The following is a 20,809-nucleotide window of genomic DNA, read 5'->3' on the forward strand; positions in this document are numbered from 1 at the left end:
AGCGGTGTCAGGTTGCAGTCATAAAACTCCTGTTCCTGAGGGAAGGTTGGTATGCTTGGACTTGGCGTCATGAAGGGAGGAGGGAGGGAAAAGAGAAAGAGAGAGAGAGAGAGAAAGAGAGATTCTATGTGCATATCTGAAAGTATTTTTGAACTACATATACATTGTTCAAAATTTAATGAATCTGCTCCTAAGTCACATCTAGTTAGAGATTGCAGAAATACCTCAGCTCACATTTGGTGTACTGTGTGCAGTTTGGTTGTTTCCTGTAGCATTTGTGTTCAGATTTTTCGCATAATGATTTACAGATGTCCCAGGGGAGAGCATGCCCAAGGGAGTTCTGAAAAAGGCAGCTGGATAAAATGCACATTATCACAGACCATGAAAACACTAATAACCATGGGAACATAATTCCTGATAGTAATCTAGGTTAAAGCAGGACTCCCATTTGAAATTGTGGTCATTTATACAAGAAGTATATATTTTCAGTATAGAATATTTCTCTAACTCTCCATATCCTTCTTGAAAGTAGTGTAAAAGCCTGATTTTCTATGATTGTGCTACAAAACTGAAATTTAAATGGCAAACAAGCTGCACAACTGTGTATGCTCTGTACTGTAAGGTGGTGGATATTAGCTTTTGCATCTTCGTGGAAGGTTACGTTCTTCTCCAGCAGCAAGTATGGATTCTCCCCAGTGAGGCTGTGGTTGACATGCTCCCTGTTCCCAGCCTCTAGCCAATGTCTCTGTAATACCACAGAAAAAAAGTGTGACTTTTTACACATGGGTTTCAGCAGCAGGACTGTGCTGCCCGATTTCGTTTTGCACACTGGTTTCCTGTCCAGTCTCATGCTTCTTCTTGCACAGGTTGCCCTGTCTGTCTGCCAGGTCCGCTGACCTGATGGTCACTCCCAGAGGCTTCAAAAACAGCTTCATAAAAATATTCTCTCATATTGTTTTTGTACTTGAAAAATGTTTTACCTGTGTAGCACAGTGATTTGGCAGAGACACTGCTTAAAACCTTTTGGGTCAGGAATAAGACTTGTCCTATTGAATGGACATCCCATAATTACTTGGTGGCACTTACACTCCTGTGCACCGTCCCTTTGCGGATCTCCTGCCATTCCGAACATCAGTGCTGCATCATGTCTCCCCAGCCTTTGTTTAGTTGAATAAACTTCACTGGTGGTATAATGAAACCCAATTTCATAACAGACGACTGACTAATCCTGAATGAGACGTGTGTGTTGTCTAAGGGACAGAAGATTATTGGCGCCTTGCCAGGTTGAAGGTTTGTTTTGGACCCAACTTTTTTGAAAAAGAAAAAAAACACACCATGTCATCAGAACTGTCAGCGGGATTTTTTTCTCAGAACAAACTTTATGGGGTAACTCTGTTGCTAAACATCACGAGGGATGATGCCTTTTTTCTCCACTCAATGGGCCCTGGAAGACAAGTTGTGCTATAACTGCACTTCTGTTGTGCATTGATGGCAAAACACAGTTTAATGTCTCCCGTGTGTCTGAGGTGTACATCCTTAGTACCTGAATTGGTGGATTTTCTTGGTTATTACAGTTTGATATTTAAAAATCAAATAAGACATGGAGTAGTTTTAAAGTGTGACTGTAGGCCATTCTGCTTGTTTTAGGCACTAAGAAGATGAAATTTGTGAATGAGAAAAAATAATTATCAGAGCTGCGCCACATCTGTCAAACGGTTCCTGTATCTTGGTAGATTATCTGTTTTTTCGTAAATACATTCACATTGAATCTTATATCTGCTGTCCCATATTGATTCCCGCATACTAGAGACAATATTGGTTTGTTGTTGCTCTGGTTACTAGCACGTCACCATGTGAATCTGGAAGTGTAAGGAGGGCAGAGTGAAGGCTAGAAGCCCTTGCTGGTACCGTTAGAACATGCAGCAGTTTGTCAATTAAGCCTGCATCGCAGATGCAGTCTAATAAGGAATATTTACCCTAGCCCCTGCAACATCTTAAACAATCTGTGTAAAATATAATAAATGTATTAATTATATTGATTATTTTAAAAGAATTTTATGAATATAAGTGAATTTACTAACCTTAGAAGAAACACATTTTTGGTAATATATACAATTCTTTTTTGCTGTGTGAAACATTTTTCATTGTATTTTTCTTCCTTGATCTGCACTGTATATTCTGGCTGCGTCTTCTGTTTTCTTTTAGGCTCTGGAGAAAGAGTGAAGGAAAATGAAAGGATTCAGTAACTCTCACTGAGGACAGAACAAAGAAAATTCAGTCTCCTTACATAACATCTCTAACCAGACCATGTGGGGGGGAAAAAAAACAGTGAGCTCTTTATTTGCCTTATTCACATATAATTTAAGCAGTTTGAGACTGCACAGACATAGAAACCCTATCTGCCTAAAAGCTGTAAGAAGCAGTGCACAAAACATGTCTGAATTCGCTCCACTGTAAGCCATTTTGTCTGTAAGCCAGCTGCAGCAGTCAGGGGGGAGGATCCAAAATGGCTGCCCCCTGCCCGACCCTGCCGAGGCCCTTAGTCTCATGTGCGAAACACTTTCTTTATTTCATAATACAGCATTAAAAAATATTGCTTTGGGAATTTTGTCTCGAGAATATGTCTAGAATTTATATGTTTTCATTAAACTAGACCTCAGAAGACTCATCACAGTGGAATTGTTATCAGTATTATCTTACAAAATGGCTATTAATCCCAAATGAAATCAATACAAGAGTAATTATTGAATAAGAGAGTAATGGATATAATATACTTTGATATTAAATGAAGTGATTGAAATAGCTGTTTGACTTTAATTGATATGGACCTACTAGTATTTTTCTTTTTGTCCAAAATAGCATGTTGTTATCTGCTAAGCACGGGTAGTTGTAACATTTTGATTAATCATTCATATTAATTAATAAACATCTCTGGCAGTAATTATTGTATTTGTCTACAGATACACATAAGTACCATTCTGGCAGAACAGTCGGTAGAATCACCTATATTTGTTGACAATGTAACTGGCGTAATGTTAAATAAGTTTGCCAACATGTGTACAAAAATACATACAGTTTTAAAATTGTGTTTGTTAAACTTAAACTTCACAAGCTTTATCTTTAACACGCGTATACCGAGCATTTTATTTACATACGTTTAATACAGAGAAATCTGGATATATTGTTTGAAAACTGGAACGGATAAACGATTAGAAGATGACGTATGTATGGATGTATCTCATCGTGTAAGCCTTTGATAAGACAGAGGGTTCGCGATGCTACCGAGGGTCCCTCACACATCGGGTCATACATCCCCTTTCCTAAATATCACCGTTAATTAAGGGAGCGGTGGACCCTTGACGTAGATAAAATGGAGTATTGAACTAGAGCCTGATGTATCTCTCAATTAAACGTTGAAAAGAGCGCATCTTCTGGTTGGAGAAAAGGACGATTTATATTGCTGAGAAAAATCAATGCCAGTGTGCGACATTTGGGTTCACCAAAAACAAGTAAAAAGACAAGTCGCGCTCAATGAATTGTAATTAAAGCTGACTGGTCTTGAATTTCTGATGTGGGGCGTTTTTATAGAGCAGATGCAATCAGGGCAACCTGAAGATGCGCTTTACTTTAACTTTGTGCGCAATGCGTTCATAGGAAGCCGTGCAGTGATGAGGCGGACTGCCCGCGCACGTCAAGGCAGGGGAGGAATGAGATCCCAGGGTTTCCTCTGACTTTTCTCAATGTCAGTTCACAGTGTAGTATTATTGAATAAATATTTCCATACTCCATTTCTACTCTGCGGTCTGATATGATCTCTTGACGAGCCGTAAAGGATTTATCTGCGGAGTGAGACACAAGTACCGGCGCTAAATATCCAGTACCCGGCGGCCAGACCCCTCACGACACACGTGGGGCACTTGGCAGCAATAAACATCCTTTGGGGCACACGACTTCCGCTCGAATGACAGATATTATAAATTAACTTTATTTACAAGTCCGCCTAAAAATTGATTGTGCGGAGAATGAATTATGCGTTTCTCAAACCGCTTTAAGACTGAGCAGCGTACGTCTGGACCAGGAGATCGGAGAAGATAAGAGCAGATAAACTCATGGAGACTAAGCATCGGAGATGACTGTGGTGGAACATTGATTTCTCCTCCTCAGGCCTCGCAGCTTTTTCTTCTCTTAAAATGACACTTTAAGTGCACCGAACCTCTAAGGCGTAGTAAATCAGCGCAATAGCCAGGTTTAGACCCCGTGTTCCCTGGAGGTGCAATTTAACCACTCCAGTCTGCGGGTCTGATCTCATTGCACTCCCCACCTTTGATTTCGTTACGATCAATAAGGGGGTGGGATGGGGGGCTGGACGAGTTCTTTGATTTCCCTGCTGTTATCTGCGGATTCTTGCTCCATGCGTCGACTTAGTTTTATTAAAGTGCCTAAACGGTAAAACTGTCAGGCACCAGCGGCCTACATGCTCTATTTTCTTCTTTCTTTTTCGATATACATTTAAGCCACGACTTCTTGATAATAAGCTACCACTTACAATAACGTGCTTAGAGAATAAAATAAATTTAGAGAAAGTATGTGCGGGATCGTCGCATTGCACGGCTCGCTACTAGGCCTGGCCTTACGTAAGTTATTTATACGCGTAATAGTCAGGGCGGAGATTACGTTGTGCATACATGTATTTTTCCAGAAACAGGCATCTAGCGAGGATATGAGAATTTAGTGAACTGTGGAATAAAACGATTAAAAATAAAAAAAAAATCCTTTATTTTTTTTTTAAACTTTACGATTATAGTGGTAATCTTTTACTTAATATTCAGCTTCATGTACTAAATACCGTCATGCTTGTTGTTAAGTGTTCCTATTTACCATACGTTGAAAACTAAATATTTGTTTTGATCTTTAATTTGATCGGATCATCATTTCACCATGTCTAGGGTGGAGTTGGGGATGTGTTAAGATAATCAGGGTTTTCCCTGTTTTCCTGCGAATTGACTGATGTGGGATGAAGCGTTGGAGATGTAGGTAATTAGTGAATACTGTAGCGAACAGACATAAATCATTGCACTGTCTTGTAATCATTAAATCATTTAGTCCTGTTGATAACTCATGTTGAAACACAACTGCAGATATATCTGTAGGCTACTACATTTTTACATCTTTATTTTTTGTGTAATCTAAGTGTATTCTGCTACTTTATGAATAAAACAAATGAAAATTATTAGCAAAACGTGCTACAAGATGAATGATGATTATTCCTTTATTTTAAGTGCTCCTTTCAAGATATGTTTAAGTGGTTTAAAGAAGGATTTTTCTTTTTACTACACTGAAGTACTCCCTCTAGCGGAGCAAGCTTTCTCATTTCTCATTTGATATAGACCAGGGCTGTCAGAATCATTTAAGTTAATAACCGGCCACTTTGGACGCAATCCAGTATGCTAGCCAAGCCAGGGAAATATATGTGAAGTAGGGTAATAACACATTAGTGACACCTTTAACGGTCTTTCTCACTCTTTTATGTAGCAAGATATATTCTGAATGCACAAATAGTTTGATCATAAATCACCTACAAATGATGTTTGTTTTACAATGTATCAATGGTTTCTCCAATACAGGCTGCCCTCACGATTGCATAACATTAATGGTGCTTATTATAATGTAATTACTGGTGTAATTCAAGATTAACAATATCTGATGACAAACTGACACCTTTAAGTAGAAAGAACTTCACCTGCCAGCAGCACGTTATGGTAAGGAAGCCCTATAATGGCCATTCAGTGCAGTTTATACAGTTAACTGCGAAGTTAACCAGGTGAAAGTCTGACACAATTTGGGCAACTTTGAGCAGGCATATCTTCACAAATCCACCATTCTAGTACAATTTATGGTAGCATGACTACAATTAAAAATGTACTACAGTTTCTCCAGTGAGCCAAGTTTTATACTTTTCAGAGTGGAATGCAGGTCTTTCTTCAATTTGATGTATTCTTACATCATCTTGTGAAATGGATTAGTGATATTTTTCAATTCATGCAGACTACTGGAAGAGTTTGACAGCTGTCCTGAGGAATATAGTTCTCAGTACAAACCAGAAAAGCACTTTTACTCAACAACTCTACTAAATTGTTAGTTCTATTTACTCCTGAATGACATTCTATGTGTCTGAATGCATCCTGTACAGGGGCCTCGGAACCAGCGGGGATCGGGGGCATGTATCCCCCAGTATTTAATTTGGCTTTGCTCATCCCCCCAATACACAGACCGGTGTATTTAAATAAGTTGTGTCTCTCTTATGCCCTTGATCCTGAAGAAAATATGACCCGCTTTTTTTTCATATAAATTTGACTACATGATCGACATCAAGACATTTATATGTCATTTATATTCCTTATTGTCTACAATTAATCAATAAACATTTTGCCAGTACTTACATAAAACAAATTATGATTGTTAATATTGTTGGTGCTACAAATACAGCAAAAATATGGTGTAAAACTAGACAGAATGCTAACTGGAAACTGTTAGACAGATAAACACCCGCAAATTAAATGAGAAAATTACCATTTTATTATGAAAACAAAGTAAGTGTTCTTTGGTGCAGGTTCTTCTCAGAGCGAACAAGAGGAACAAGGCTGTACATTGTGTTTAGTGATGAAAAATGCAAATAAAGTCTTAAAAAGTAATTAATTTTATTATAAGGGAAACTCTGTTCTTCACTCCATAAAACATAAATGTGGGTCTTAAGAGAGTACATATTATTTTATCTGTTTTAACAATTACCATGATAACAATAAAAAAGTTTTACCCAAATCCTTCTTTACTAAATCAAAGAATTAATATCTATTTAGCAAAACTCTGCATGCAATACTATGAATAACAAAAAAAACACACTACCTATTATCTGCAGGACTATTGTATTTGCTTTCTACAATTCCTACCAAAACCCATTTGCTAAAAATGAGGAAGGAAAGCAGTATGAAAACTACCATTTTCTGAGGTACTATATCCCCCCCCCCAACCTTTCATCCCAGCCAACAGAACTCAATTTAAACCTTAAATTACTAACACAATACTAATATCCAAGTACTGGTCACTCATTTATCATTAAAAAAACAAAAAGATTTCATTTTCTTAAGACAAAAAATAACGGTCTATAAAGAAATGAATACACCCAATATTGAACTGTTTTTATACTCCAGTGTTTAAAAATAGACTAGAAAACCATAGTTCTTGAGGTTCGTTAACAGAATTATCATTATACAAGGATACATCTACCAAGCCTTCGCCTTGCCTCTCTCCCTTGTCGTTTGCATGACCTTCAATCTGAAAACCTCATTGCTCATTAAGCTGGGCTCGATTTCCATAAGATCTGATACAAAGTAGCACAATGGGTGACCTTTAATGGTGACCTGGCAGCAGTGTCTCCACAGTGGGTCACACCTGGTGACACTAGTGTGGCATCACATACCCACACGCCTACATGTTCTCATGACAGGAATCACCCACCAAGATAACCACCAACGGGGCCGAGGGCATCTCTGTAATACTGAGGAAGCGGCATCCACCAGTAACTTAGACAACAATACCAGTCTGCACAAGCATCCAAAAAGCAGTAACCAGACTGAGATATGAAGACGCAAAGTGGGATTAGAATATTATACATTACAGACCATGGAACTCATACCCATAATACACAATCCACTCTCAGATTTCACCATGTTTCTACTTTAAATACATAATTACAGAAATCTGAGGTGTAAGCAAAGTATCTGTGAGTGATAAGAGAGCTATGTGATTCTGAAGGTCTGTCTCTTGCATACAGTGAAATACAATGTCCCAATTCAGGTTCCTCCTACCACAACAAGAGTGTCAGTCATGTCCAAGGTATTACTACACAAAGACTGACACACCAAAGGACTAAGACCACTCCAGCTCTGAAGTGTTACTTTGGAGAAGTAAAAACCCAACTACAAGTTTTCAGTTACAATGGCAATGTTTGTGTTAAACAATGGACAGATGTTAAAAGTGTATATAATTCTGAATGCCACAAAACTTTGTCATTTTCTTGTTATTTAATGAACAGATATATGTGTTTATAAAAAAAAGAAATCACCTTCTGTATCATGGTCTGGGTCATCAGTTATGATGTATGCTGCAGTTTCATGATGTTCCCATGACCAAAGATTATTTGTCATTTTCACCTGACTCATGTCTGGTTACTTTTTTAAAAGCGATGTGCTATTTTGTCAAAATATCCTTTTTAGCCTATGTTTGTAGTAGTTTAACTTTCAACAGAGCCACAATTATTAGATAGTTACCTCTTACATAATATTTTTTTCCAGTACCATCATAATCATTAAATTATTAGGTACTCAAAGGTTTTTAAAACAGGTATATAGAAAACTTCTGGAGACCAAATCGCAGTTCAGATCTAGACTGTCAGTGACTGATCGCGACATGGAGCCCATAGCAACAAATCAAATTCATATCATCCTGCCAAGGGAGGGAGAGAGTTGGGCCAGGAGGTACTGCATGACTGCCTACTCCTGGCAGATACTCACATCTGAGAGGCACCTGTGAGTAACTGGTAAGTGAAGGTGAGACTCCTCCTATCTCCTCCTATCTGCATGGCACAGATGTGGAAAGGGGGGCAGGGCTGACAGGGGTACAAACAGGAAGGGGGAGGGGCTGGCAGGGGTACAAACAGGAAGGGGGCAGGGCTGGCAGGGGTACAAACAGGAAGGGGGAGGGGCTGGCAGGGGTACAAACAGGAAGACCGTCTATTAACCGCACTCAGTCTCTTGGTAAAAAACGAGGCGTTGTCAACTAGGGTGAAACTTATCTTTTTAAAACATAACTAATATTAAAATAATAATAGTAATATTACATAGTTTCAGCACAAACACAAACTTGACTAAAGCTGCAATATCAACATGGATCAGGGAATGGCGGCCTTCTGCCTGTACGCGTTTGCTCGCTGTGTCTTCCTGGGGTGGAGGTCTGCTGGAGAGAAGGACGGTCAGATCGGCAGGCGACCAGACAGAAGATGCAGGGCGCTCCAGGCCACAGCGGGGTTTGGGGGCTCCTGGGGGTACGGCCTGGGCTCGTAACACGGCTGGGCCGCCGCCTTGGGGGCAGCTGGGATTCCAGGGACCCCCGGGACCCCCTGGCCCCCGCAAAGCCGTCGGTGTCGCAGCAGCCGGTCCGTTCTCGAGAAGGTCTGAGAGAAAGAGCGTGAACAGGACAGTGAGAGGGGACAGGGGGACACGTGTGGAGCATGTGACACGCATGTGACACGCGTGTGCTGTCGGTCTCTCACCTGCTGACAGCGCTCACACTGGTAGGGCTTCTCCCCACTGTGGATTCTCTTGTGTCTCCCCAGGTGGTAGCGCTGGGTGAACCGCATGTCACAAATGTCACACGCGAACGGCTTGTCCCCTAAAAACACAGGACAGTACATTGTAATATAGGTCTTTGACAGCAGAAACCATGAATATTCATTGTGCCACAGTCACCATGAAACCTTACAGTCAGAGCTGTAATTTCATAACTTATGTAGTTTGTGACAGTTGATATAAGGAAGCATGAACCACACCAATATGTACATTTCTATTGACATTAATAAAATAAAAACCATTAGGTCAGATTCAAGGAAGCTTGCCAAGTGCAGATACTCACATCTGATATATATTTAACTGCACCAGTTTAACTCCATGTACTAAATGATGGAAAGCACAGTACACCAGTGCAAAAAACACCCATTTATTTGCTGGCAATCTTTGTTTACTAGCACAGTAAAACGTTTGTGGTCCTTAAAATCCCATGAACAAAACCAATTAAAGCTAAACTCACTTGTAAAAACCATCTCCCTGAGGTGAATTGCCATCACTTTACACAGCAAAATACGAAGTAGGTATCTCAGGAACACAACTAACACAAAACACACGCTACACAGTTTACGATAAACTTGTGCATCCTCTGCTCCATAATAACTTAAGGATGTTCATTGTGCTCAGACATGAAACAAGGCAATTCAGCCTAAGATATTTATTTCATTACATGGGCAACACATTTTATGGTGTGAAAAGCTTATCATATTTGATTGAAAGGTACACATAATTACGCCTGTTTTAACAATACCAAATACAACGGCAAAAACTGAATTCAATTATTTTACTTACAGGAAGAATACGGCCTAATTAGCCAGATTTATGTCCACATATGCATGTAGTACTATTAATATGAGAAAGAGCAATCTTAAACAGAAGCCTACCAAGCTGAATTCCTACCACGACCTTTTAATTAAAAAAGGAGACGGACAGCATTACAAATTCTGGCGTTTCCTGAGGCACTGCCCCCCCCAAAAAACGTCGAGAAAAAAACAAAAAAACTAATAGAACCACTAAAATCATCTAAATTCTGACACAAGAAATAAACACAAACTAACTCATTTATAGCTAACAGCTGAAAAAATAGTTATTCGAAAAAACACTTTCAATTTGTTATAGTTAAAAAACTACTTAGAATGAGGTCGTTCTGCTGACTCGAATGTGAATATAACAATAAAGTGACATAAAGGATGCAGCAAGGACCCCCCAGGACTAGCCAGACTTTCTCCATCCTTCTCACTCCCGTCAATAAGATGAGCTCACTGACTAAACCACTACAGTAAGCAAACAAATCCAGCATCAATCAGCAATTTCATTAAGATATGGAAATGCAACAAGGAATCTTCATCACAGTCCATGGTTTGCTGCTGTAAGACAGTAAAGCTCTTAAATCACCCAGCAGCATCACATATAATCCTGCATCTCATGCAAGGAAACCCTGCAAGTCAGCCAAAGCCAACTGGGGCTTGTTTTCTATGCTCAGCTAATATATCAGTATGCTAATCAGTAAATGCTTCTGGTTAGGATATGAAGATCACAAAGACTGTGAAATAACTAGAAGAAAAAAATGTTTTAAAAAATCGATGCAGTACATTACACATAACTATTTAAAGCAAAAAAGCACATAATATATTCTACAATACAAAAAAATGACATATAACACAAATCAGCATAGGTAGGCAAGTAAGTGGTAGCAAAACAAGAGGGTTTTGGCCAATAAAAACCAAACAGCAGCAAAAGTGACCAATCAAAAAGGTTTCTGTGGAGCCAAATAGTTAATAAATCTAAACTATACCAGCTGCTGAAAGATAAGAGCAACAAAGGTTGCAAACAAGGTAAACAGAGAATTTCCCTGAAATGTTAGGGACAGTTTTGTATTAACTTTGAAGGTGAGTTTTAGAAAATTCAGTTTAAAAAACCAGAGTTAAGTCTCAGAACACACACACTATATAGTCACACTATAATATGTGTGTCTAAAGACAAGATTTGCCATTTTCCTACTTAATTCTGAGCACTAGTATCTGTCCAAAAAGGTGCTATAACAGCTAATTGCTTATGTCATGCCCTGAGTAGTTAATGAATTTTAAAAAAAACTACAGTGTTATTATTAGGTCTACTAAAGTTCAACTTCAGCTCAAATACTGAATCGTCACTTTAAGTTTGTTCATGTCATTCAGCACAGTTTTCATGGGCGCTCCCGAAATTTGGTTTTCTAAATGAAACTTTTCACTTACATTTTATTTGTTTATTTATCCAAGGCACTGTATGATCTTTGAGAAAGCAGGGCCAGAGTCTGTGAAGCAACTGGGGTTAACCTGCTCAAAGGTTCAACAGTGAAATCCTTCTGCTGGTTCTGGGAATGGAACTAGCGACCTTCTGATCTCAGACCTATCCTATTCCACGGAGCCACACACAACCCCCCCTTTAACACTGACAAATACCAAATAAATTATTTTTGCCCCAAATTCTTATATTTTTAGATGTGATGTGTCATTGTATTCAAAATACTCATATCAATTTTTTTCTGATTCATTAACTTCCACATAAATCCACCACAAGGTCACTACAGCCACTTCATTCCTGCACCAAATAAAAGCACAAACTACAAATATAAGCTAAAACTGGTACCTTTAAATAGTGCATCAACTGAATAGGCATTTTCCTCATGCAAAGATGTAGTACTTTATCCCTCACCATCATTCACACCGGGACTGCACCATTCACACCGGGACTGCACCATTCACATCTGGACTGCACCATTCACATCTGGACTGCACCATTCACATCTGGACTGCACCATTCACACCGGGACTGCACCATTCACACCTGGACTGCACCATTCACACCGGGACTGCATCAGCATGCAGCTTTATCTGGCTCCTCCTACAGGCCCCTTAATCACAGGACACAGCAACAGGTGATTCGTAAAGTAGAAAAGATGATGGAGTAATAGAGGTCAGGAAGGAAATATCAGCTGCCCTGAAGCCTCGTAGATACAAGCTCACTGCCGGCAACTGAGAGCACAAGCCCGGAGACAAACGTTGGTGAAAGAGGATAGAAAATACTAGTCTATTCCAATACAAAATGAAAGAAAAAAATACACTTTCTGACTGTCACTCAAGACTGAAGCTGCAGTGTGAATCTATATCAGAATGTGGCACCACAGAGCTTCTAAACATGCTGATGATTTCGCATGTGATGCTTTTCCAGGACTGAGGTACTGAGGAGGGTTTTCAGAGAGGCAGGTGACCTGAGGGGGGGTGCAGGGTGCTCCAGGAAACAGTGGGGTTAGGAGGTTGCTGGGGATACGGTCTCGGCTCGTAGCACGGCTGGGTCGCCGCCTTGGGGGCTGCTGGAACTCCTGGGACCACTGGCACCACTGGGACTACTGGGACGACTGGGACCCCCTGGCCCCCGCAAAGCCGTCGATGTCGCAGCAGCCGGTCCGTTCTCGAGAAGGTCTGACAGAACAGGACAGTGAGAGGGGACAGGGGGACACGCGTGGAGCGTGTGACACGCGTGTGCTGTCGGTCTCTCACCTGCTGACAGCGCTCACACTGGTAGGGCTTCTCCCCACTGTGGATTCTCTTGTGTCTCCCCAGGTGGTAGCGCTGGGTGAACCGCATGTCACAAATGTCACACGCGAACGGCTTGTCCCCTAAAAACACAGGACACTACATTGTAATATAGGTCTTTGACAGCAGAAACTTACCAAACAAAACTGATTGTGCTGCATAAATGTTCTGAGTCTTGAGTCTGATTAAATGTAAGTTCCTCCATTTCAGTTTAGTGACACATACAAAATTTATATTTGACTAATTTTAATAAAAAAAACACAGACTTAATGAATGTGGCACCATTACAACCTAATTTTGATAATGTTTCAGAACCTCTCTCAGTTGTTATCCTGATTTCTTCCTGAATTCCACTTTGTTTTTTACATTTTTATAAAAGTCATATGGCAGTTAAAGTAAATTACGGCTTTTGATATTGGATATATGGTATTTTTAATATACTGAAAATGGTTCTGAATAATTTAACCACCTGTTTATTTTTTGTGCTCATACAGTCATAACTTACTACAGGCAAATATACATGAAAATGTATGATTGTTCTTACACTATAATGCACACCAGTGATTATACGCAAACGACCATAAGTATACTAACAAGGCCTGTGGCAGTAACGGAGCTTTTGTGTACCAGTCACACCTCCATCATGGTTCAAGGGTGTACATTGTATTTAGTGAAGAAACACGGGAGATGAAGAGTCTTCTTAAAAAGTCATTTATTTCATCATAAGGAAAGCCCTGCTCTTCACTACATTAAAAAGTAACTAAGCGGATCTTTAGGATACATGTATTGTTACCATTTTTAACAATAATCATCATGATAGCAATTGAAAAGGTTTCACCAAGTCTTTTTAATTAAACAAAAAATTAATGCGATCTATTTAGTCAAACTCTGCATGCAATACTATTAATATGGAAAACACTAAGCTTTAAATACTATCCTGAATGTCGTTTTTACTATTCCTACCAAGACCTATTCAGTAAAAAGGAAGAACAGCAGTAAAAATGGCCATTTTCTGAGGTACTATATCCCCCCCCAACTAGCCATCCAACCCCAACAAGAAAAAAAAATCTTAAATTACTAACCAATTTAAGTTTTCAATACAATACTGATTATTATACTAGATGCTTGTTTATAAGTTTTTTTTTAAAAAAGACTCGTATTTTGGCTAAAAACTAAAACAGCTTAAAGAGAGATTACATCTATCTGTTTTAGAACTCCAGTGTTAAAAATATACTTAAAAAACACAAGGTCCTTGAGGTTCATTAACAGAATTATCATAATGCAGTAGGGATGCACGATACCGTGATTATATGGCACAATCACCAGGGCTTTAGATAACGAGCAAAATGTGTCCAAACGCCGGCGTTTCTGTACTATATGGACATTTACTTATGCCCGCAATTTGGTAAGCAGAATAGTAATATGTCTAAAATATTAATGAGCAGCATATTTAATCATCTGTATAAATGTGGCATAACCTTATGCTTATTAAATTTGGTTTAGCGGAGTGCCACGTGCTACTGTTTTGGTAAATCATGGTAGTGATGAGCACTGAAGTGGCGGCGAAGAAAGGGACAGATCAACAACCACAACATCTTTTAAAATAGGAGATCTTGTGGTACGGTGGTCTGGCATAAGTAAACGTCCGGATAGTACCGAAAAGCCTGCATCCGGACGAATGTTTCTCCCGGTATCTAAAGACCTGGTGATTATGGAGTATGCGTCATATAATAACAATTGGATACCGTGCAATCCTATTATACAAAGATACAGAGAGGACCTCCCATCTACCCAGCCTTCGCCTTGCCTCTGAAATCTGAAAAACTCTTTGCTCAATAAGCTGGGCACAATTTCCATAAGATCTGATACAAAGTAGCACAATGGGTGACCTTTAATGGTGACCTGGCAGCAGTGTCTCCACAGTGGGTCACACCTGGTGACACTAGTGTGGCATCACATACCCACACGCCTACATGTTCTCATGACAGGAATCACCCACCAAGATAACCACCAACGGGGCCGAGGGCATCTCTGTAATACTGAGGAAGCGGCATCCACCAGTAACTTAGACAACAGTACCAGTCTGCACAAGCATCCAAAAAGCAGTAACCAGACTGAGATATGAAGACGCAAACTGGGACTGGAAAAATGTAGATCACAGTGCATATAAACAATAAACAGTTCAGAGTGAAATCAATTATTTTACAAGTGACAGAAACTTTCAACTAATCACAAAAATAATCACAAAATCCAAGAGTCAATCTAAGGAAGCCATGAATACACATCTTTGCGATCCATCTTCCTGCCTTATAAAGACTCCATTACAACAGTTTAAAGCATAACAATGTATATCTGAGAGCCGCGGCTGGACTTTAAAGGTCTACAAACGTGGACAATTCTGACAGCTATGGGTCGGCTAATGTCCTGAGAGCAGGACATCCCGGTCACTTTGTATAGTGAGTCAGAGGTGTTCATGAGTATCTTCCTTCACCATAATCATCCTTGATCTAGTGCGCATCAGTGCCCCACACAGCAGCATCTGCCTGAGGCGGAATTAGACACGCGCCAGTGACAACGTCTCACGTTCTATCCTCCAGGAATATGTAGAACTGGCTCTCCATGGCTGTACTTCCAACTGGAAGGTTTATACTAGGTAACCCAATAAGAAATCCAGTCCCAAAATTTCAGCCAGTTGTAAAGACCACGAGGTTTCATCATTTCGCTGGTATTTATGAAGAGTGAATATTAGTCAATAAACAGACAAAACTACTAAAGCTGCCTGACTGAGTGCCATCCTGAGTGATTCATTATTGTTTCTATACTGGAGTTCCCTCCACACTAAGAACATTAACAACAGACCAGAAACCATGCAGGTCATCAGGACTCCTCCATTACTAGTTACTGTTATAATGACTGGCCACCAACAAATCTTCACTGTTTCAGTATGTAAACAGTTTAAACTTTCTTCTAAGAAACCACACCTTGGGGTTTTTTTTCCCTAATTTTTTCCATTTAAAAATATCCATTCTTAGTTATGTTTCTTATTCCATTTGGTTATCTGTTGTTTTTAATGGATGCATTTCCAAATTCCACTTTTCACTAACATGGTGTTATTACACACAACTAACCGAAACCAATCAGTTTTTCTCCATTTCCACAAAAAGCAAAGCAATAAAATTAAGGGATAAGGAATAACAGACTTTTGTGTTAAAAAAAAAAAAAAAAAAAACTAAATACAGAATAATCCACCATTTAATGCATGAAACTAGGTGGCCAAAAATAAAAATAAAAAATTATCTCAGTCTTTTTCACACTCATGACTGAAGCTGCAGTATCAATCTGCACCAGGGTGTGGTGCCACTGAGCTCCTAATGTGTGCCAAAGGTTTTTTTATTAGCTTTTATTTTTTTTTACACTTGTTGTGTTTTTCCAGGGTGGAGGTAAGGAGGATGACTGTCAGACCGGCAGGCGACCTGAAGGGGGGTGCAGGGTGCTCCAGGAAACAGTGGGGTTAGGAGGTTGCTGGGGGTACGGTCTTGGCTCGTAGCACGGCTGGGTCGCCGCCTTGGCAGCCCCCGGGACCCCCTGGCCCCCGCAAAGGCGTCGATGTCGCAGCAGCCGGTCCGTTCTCGAGAAGGTCTGAGAGGAGGAGGGGCGTGAACAGGACAGTGAGGCGGGACAGGGGGACACGTGTGGAGCGTGTGACATGCGTGTGACACGCGTGTGCTGTCGGTCTCTCACCTGCTGACAGCGCTCACACTGGTAGGGCTTCTCCCCACTGTGGATTCTCTTGTGTCTCCCCAGGTGGTAGCGCTGGGTGAACCGCATGTCACAAATGTCACACGCGAACGGCTTGTCCCCTAAAAACACAGGACACTACATTATCATCGAGTAAAACCCTCGTCCCATGACCTCACACTTGCAGGGCCATGAACATCTGAGTCATAATTCACTTTTTTGATAATATTAATGAGGCTAATTAGAAAATCAGCCAGATCCCCCAAATTCAGAGACATTTCCTGTCTCAGTGTGCATCCCTTTCAGGACTTAATTGTTCATGGGAAATAGTACAGCAGCTCAGAAAACTCTTAGTAAATCCTAATTTTAGTCAGTTTTAGCATCTCTTATTTGTTCATAGCCCTGCTCATTTACTAATAAGCATTCATTTGTGGTGCTTTACACATAACCTGGCCATTTGACAGAAATATGGTGAACAATATACCACCAGTCAATTGTTCTCGTGTTATAACACACAGTGGCATTCACGCACCAACGACCATAAGCGAGGCCTGTTGTGGGCTGTAACTACTCGTGTACCGACCACATGTCAATCATGGCTCAAGGGTGTACATTGTATGTAGTGAAGAAACACGGGAGATGAAGAGTCTTCTTAAAAAGTCATTTATTTCATCATAAGGAAAGCCCTGCTCTTCACTACATTAAAAAGTAACTAAGCGGATCTTTCGGATACATGTTACTTTTTTTAACAATAGTCATCATAATAGCAACTGAAAATGTTTCACCCAAATCTGTTTACCTAAAAGAATTAATAAGACTTTAGTTAAACTCTGCATGCAATGCTATTAAGAGAATGAGTCTACGTTTCAATTGCTACTCTACACGTAGTTTTCTACTATTCCTACCAAGACCAATTCAATAAAAATGAACAGCAGTATAAAACGATCATTTTATGAAGTATTTTACCCACCCCAACCTTGCGATTAAAAAGTTTCATTTAAAATTACTGAAAAATGCAAGGGGTCAGCACTGATTTATGCACTGAATAATTATTTTAGGGATTCTGCCTTATTTGCTGACGACTGTAAAAAAAAAAAAAAAAAAAAAAAAATATCTATTAGACAGATTTCATTATTCCAGTGTTTAAAAATATAGTAGAAAAATAAGATCCTTGAGATTAATTTTGACAATGCAAAGAAATATAGAGATGAACTCAACTGACTGGTCTTTCCTTGCTTCCTTATTTTATCCAGTGTGACCATCCAGTTGAAATGGTCAGAGGGTCAAACCTCAAAACTATCCAAATGTGTAATATATGAAACACTCATGTACTATAGGATCTTATAAAATGTACAGCTGAAGTTATTTGCCTGGAATGGAAGCTCAATTATAACAAATTAAAATGTATCATTAAATCCTCTAGATGGCAGCATTGAGTGCAGTTTTGACCGTTATGAAAGCTGACTGCGCACAAGCCTGAACTGGCCTTATTGCTATCAGTGACGCAACAAGTATATTTTCCAGGTATTTACTGAGCATAAGTATGCTTGCAAAATGGCTTAATGCTGAAAAAATGACCCAAGCAATCAGGTTTTCACATTGTTGTCTACTGGTGTTTTCTTCAGAAGTACCATAACTTTAGACCAAACAGCCAACATCAACATGACTCCTGACTTCCCCATTGCTGCCGTTTCTCTGACTGGCAACCAGAAAAAACATGGATTTGTATATTAAGCAGCCTGACAGATCCCCTCACAGATTTTTCTTTACCAAATGTTTTGGAGAAGTGTTTTCTATCTTAATATCAAAACACCCATTAACTACAGATACTTAATCAGATTTAATCACCTACATGGGTTCTCCATTTATAAATAAAACCCCACTTCATCACTGATATTTTGATAACACATACAGTAGCCTCTAATCCACCCAACCCATTTTCGCAGCTTTAACTATTGTCAGAGGCACAGCCAATAAAATCTAACAGTTAATAAAGACAGAACAATTTAAATCAAACTGAGTGATTACAGAATAATCTCAGCCTGTCCTCCAGACCACTGTGTCTGAAGCTGCAGAATCAATCTGCACCAGGGTGAGAGACTACCGAGCTTCTGACTGTAAGCTGAAGATGTTTTTTGCTTTTGATTTTGCATTTTTCCAGCCAGGGTGGAGGTAAGGAGGAGGGTTTTCAGACTGCCAGGCGACCTGAGGGGGGGTGCACGGAGCTCCAGGCAGCAGTGGGGTTAGGAGGTTCTTGGGGGTACGATCTCTGCTCACAACAAGGCTGGTTCTCCCCCTTGGCAACCCCTGGGACCCCCTGGCCCCCGCAAAGCCGTCGATGTCGGAGCAGCCGGTCCGTTCTCGAGAAGGTCTAGGAGGAGGTGAAGGAGAAGTGTGAGCAGGACAGAGAGATACGTGTGGAGCGTGTGACACGCGTGTGCTGTCGGTCTCTCACCTGCTGACAGCGCTCGCACTGGTAGGGCTTCTCCCCACTGTGAACACGCTTGTGTCTCTCCAGGTGGTAGCGCTGAATAAATCTCATGTCACACATGTCACAGGCAAACGGCTTCTCCCCTATAAACACATACGTTTTGTTAATGATACATTCATCATATGGGCTCCCACATGTAATGTTGGCGATGACACATCTGAACATACACGAGCTTCAAATAAGGGTTAATCAGAGACCAGGCATAGATAAGAAGTCCTGGGGATGACAGTACAACTGCAATGACAGGGAAACTTCCTTATAAATACTCTGATAAAGAACAAAAATATTACAGTGATGGGTACAGACAATTTCAGATCAGGGATTTGCCCTAGGAATGTACATGGAAGACTGTAGAGGTAAGACAGGTACAAGAGACAGATGTGGAGGTATTCCTGGATTTTTACATGCAAATGTCATAGAAGGTGAAAACAGCAGTCAACTTCTGACATAGGCATGGCAAGCTTTGGCTTTCAACCATAACCACGTGACTGCTGAACAAATTGACTATATATAAATATATATATATATATATATATATATAACAAAAAAACTAATTATGCACCAATAAGGAAATTTATGGCAGATACTGTTGGCCAATTATTCCGCAAACTCACTCCAATACTGATTGATTGGGAGGTTCTGCTTAAATAAGTTTAAAATGACTCACACCCAAATAAAGGCATCCAAAATTACGAAAAAGTATTTTTTGGTAAGAAAACACCAACTCTAGCATACAACAATTACAGAGCACTATATTTTATAAGTGCATACATCATTTTTAGCATAAAAAAGAAGGGCTGATCATCAAGTGTAATATCTCTTCATGTTGCACTGTGCACTGATTTTCCTTTTGCTAGTTTCTGACAGACTAGCATTATTTGGGTGTAACTGCAGCCTTCTTATTGGTATGTAGCTTTTTCATAAACTCTTCATACTCTTTACTGTCTGACCTTAAGGTGAGCAATCAAATTTTTTGTGTTGAAATGTTTATTAGTAGATTCTCCTTGTGAAATTTTTGCAGAGCAATGTTATATGTTTTGCATTTAATGTCGTTTTCGCTAACGCTAAAATAGATACGTTTCTAACCGTTTAGTTGGCGGGTGTGTAAAGCAATATAGGTCACCATTTTAAAGGGAATTATCAGCTGCAAATATAGGCTCATTTTTAACCATCGACCAATGGCCGACTGTTGCTGTATTGGCCGATACCAATGGTTGGTCAACACAATTGGTGCATCTCTAAATAAAACTAGAAGGGCAAAGACAGTGAGAAGAGTCCCCACATAGAGACACACATTCAGTATTAATCTCATTGAATTTCAAATGTAGCGTTTCCATTTACAAACAAAATTCATATTACCATTTACTCTTAAATCAATTTTATATAAAAGTCAGTACCAAGCCTACCCAATGTTCACCTCAACTCAAAACCAGGCACATCAAGAGCGATGCACTTCAGAAGCCTGCCAGAACCACCTACCTGGGCTGGACCTCATGCCATTTATTAATAATGTTACATACCATTTCTTTCAAATATTTTCCTTGAAAATATTTAACATTTTTAAAGCTACTACATTGTACACAAGGTACATCCCCACTACAAATATA

General features: G+C 39.8%; 1 protein-coding gene across 5 annotated transcripts in view; it reads right to left on the reverse strand.

Moving 5' to 3' along the window:
* Positions 1-610: 610 nt before the first annotated feature.
* LOC111854100 (uncharacterized) overlaps positions 611-20,809 on the reverse strand; it is a 27,251-nt gene continuing 7,052 nt past the window's right edge. For 3 of the 5 annotated variants that reach the window (XM_072715361.1, XM_072715362.1, XM_072715363.1), the window contains exons 6-13: positions 19,167-19,285; positions 18,917-19,082; positions 16,715-16,833; positions 16,447-16,612; positions 12,938-13,056; positions 12,649-12,859; positions 9,329-9,447; positions 6,554-9,229 (exon numbers count right to left, since the gene is read on the reverse strand). In XM_072715361.1, coding sequence (XP_072571462.1) covers positions 9,029-9,229; positions 9,329-9,447; positions 12,649-12,859; positions 12,938-13,056; positions 16,447-16,612; positions 16,715-16,833; positions 18,917-19,082; positions 19,167-19,285 — 1,220 coding nt within the window. In that variant the 3' untranslated portion in view covers positions 6,554-9,028. Of the gene's footprint in view, positions 746-2,081; positions 2,209-6,553; positions 9,230-9,328; positions 9,448-12,648; positions 12,860-12,937; positions 13,057-16,446; positions 16,613-16,714; positions 16,834-18,916; positions 19,083-19,166; positions 19,286-20,809 lie in introns of those variants that run through there. The other 2 variants (XR_011992618.1, XM_072715364.1) reach the window with 2 other exon arrangements.

The sequence above is a fragment of the Paramormyrops kingsleyae genome, chromosome 8 (assembly GCF_048594095.1).
Source record: "Paramormyrops kingsleyae isolate MSU_618 chromosome 8, PKINGS_0.4, whole genome shotgun sequence".
In the NCBI taxonomy this organism is placed as follows: domain Eukaryota; kingdom Metazoa; phylum Chordata; class Actinopteri; order Osteoglossiformes; family Mormyridae; genus Paramormyrops; species Paramormyrops kingsleyae.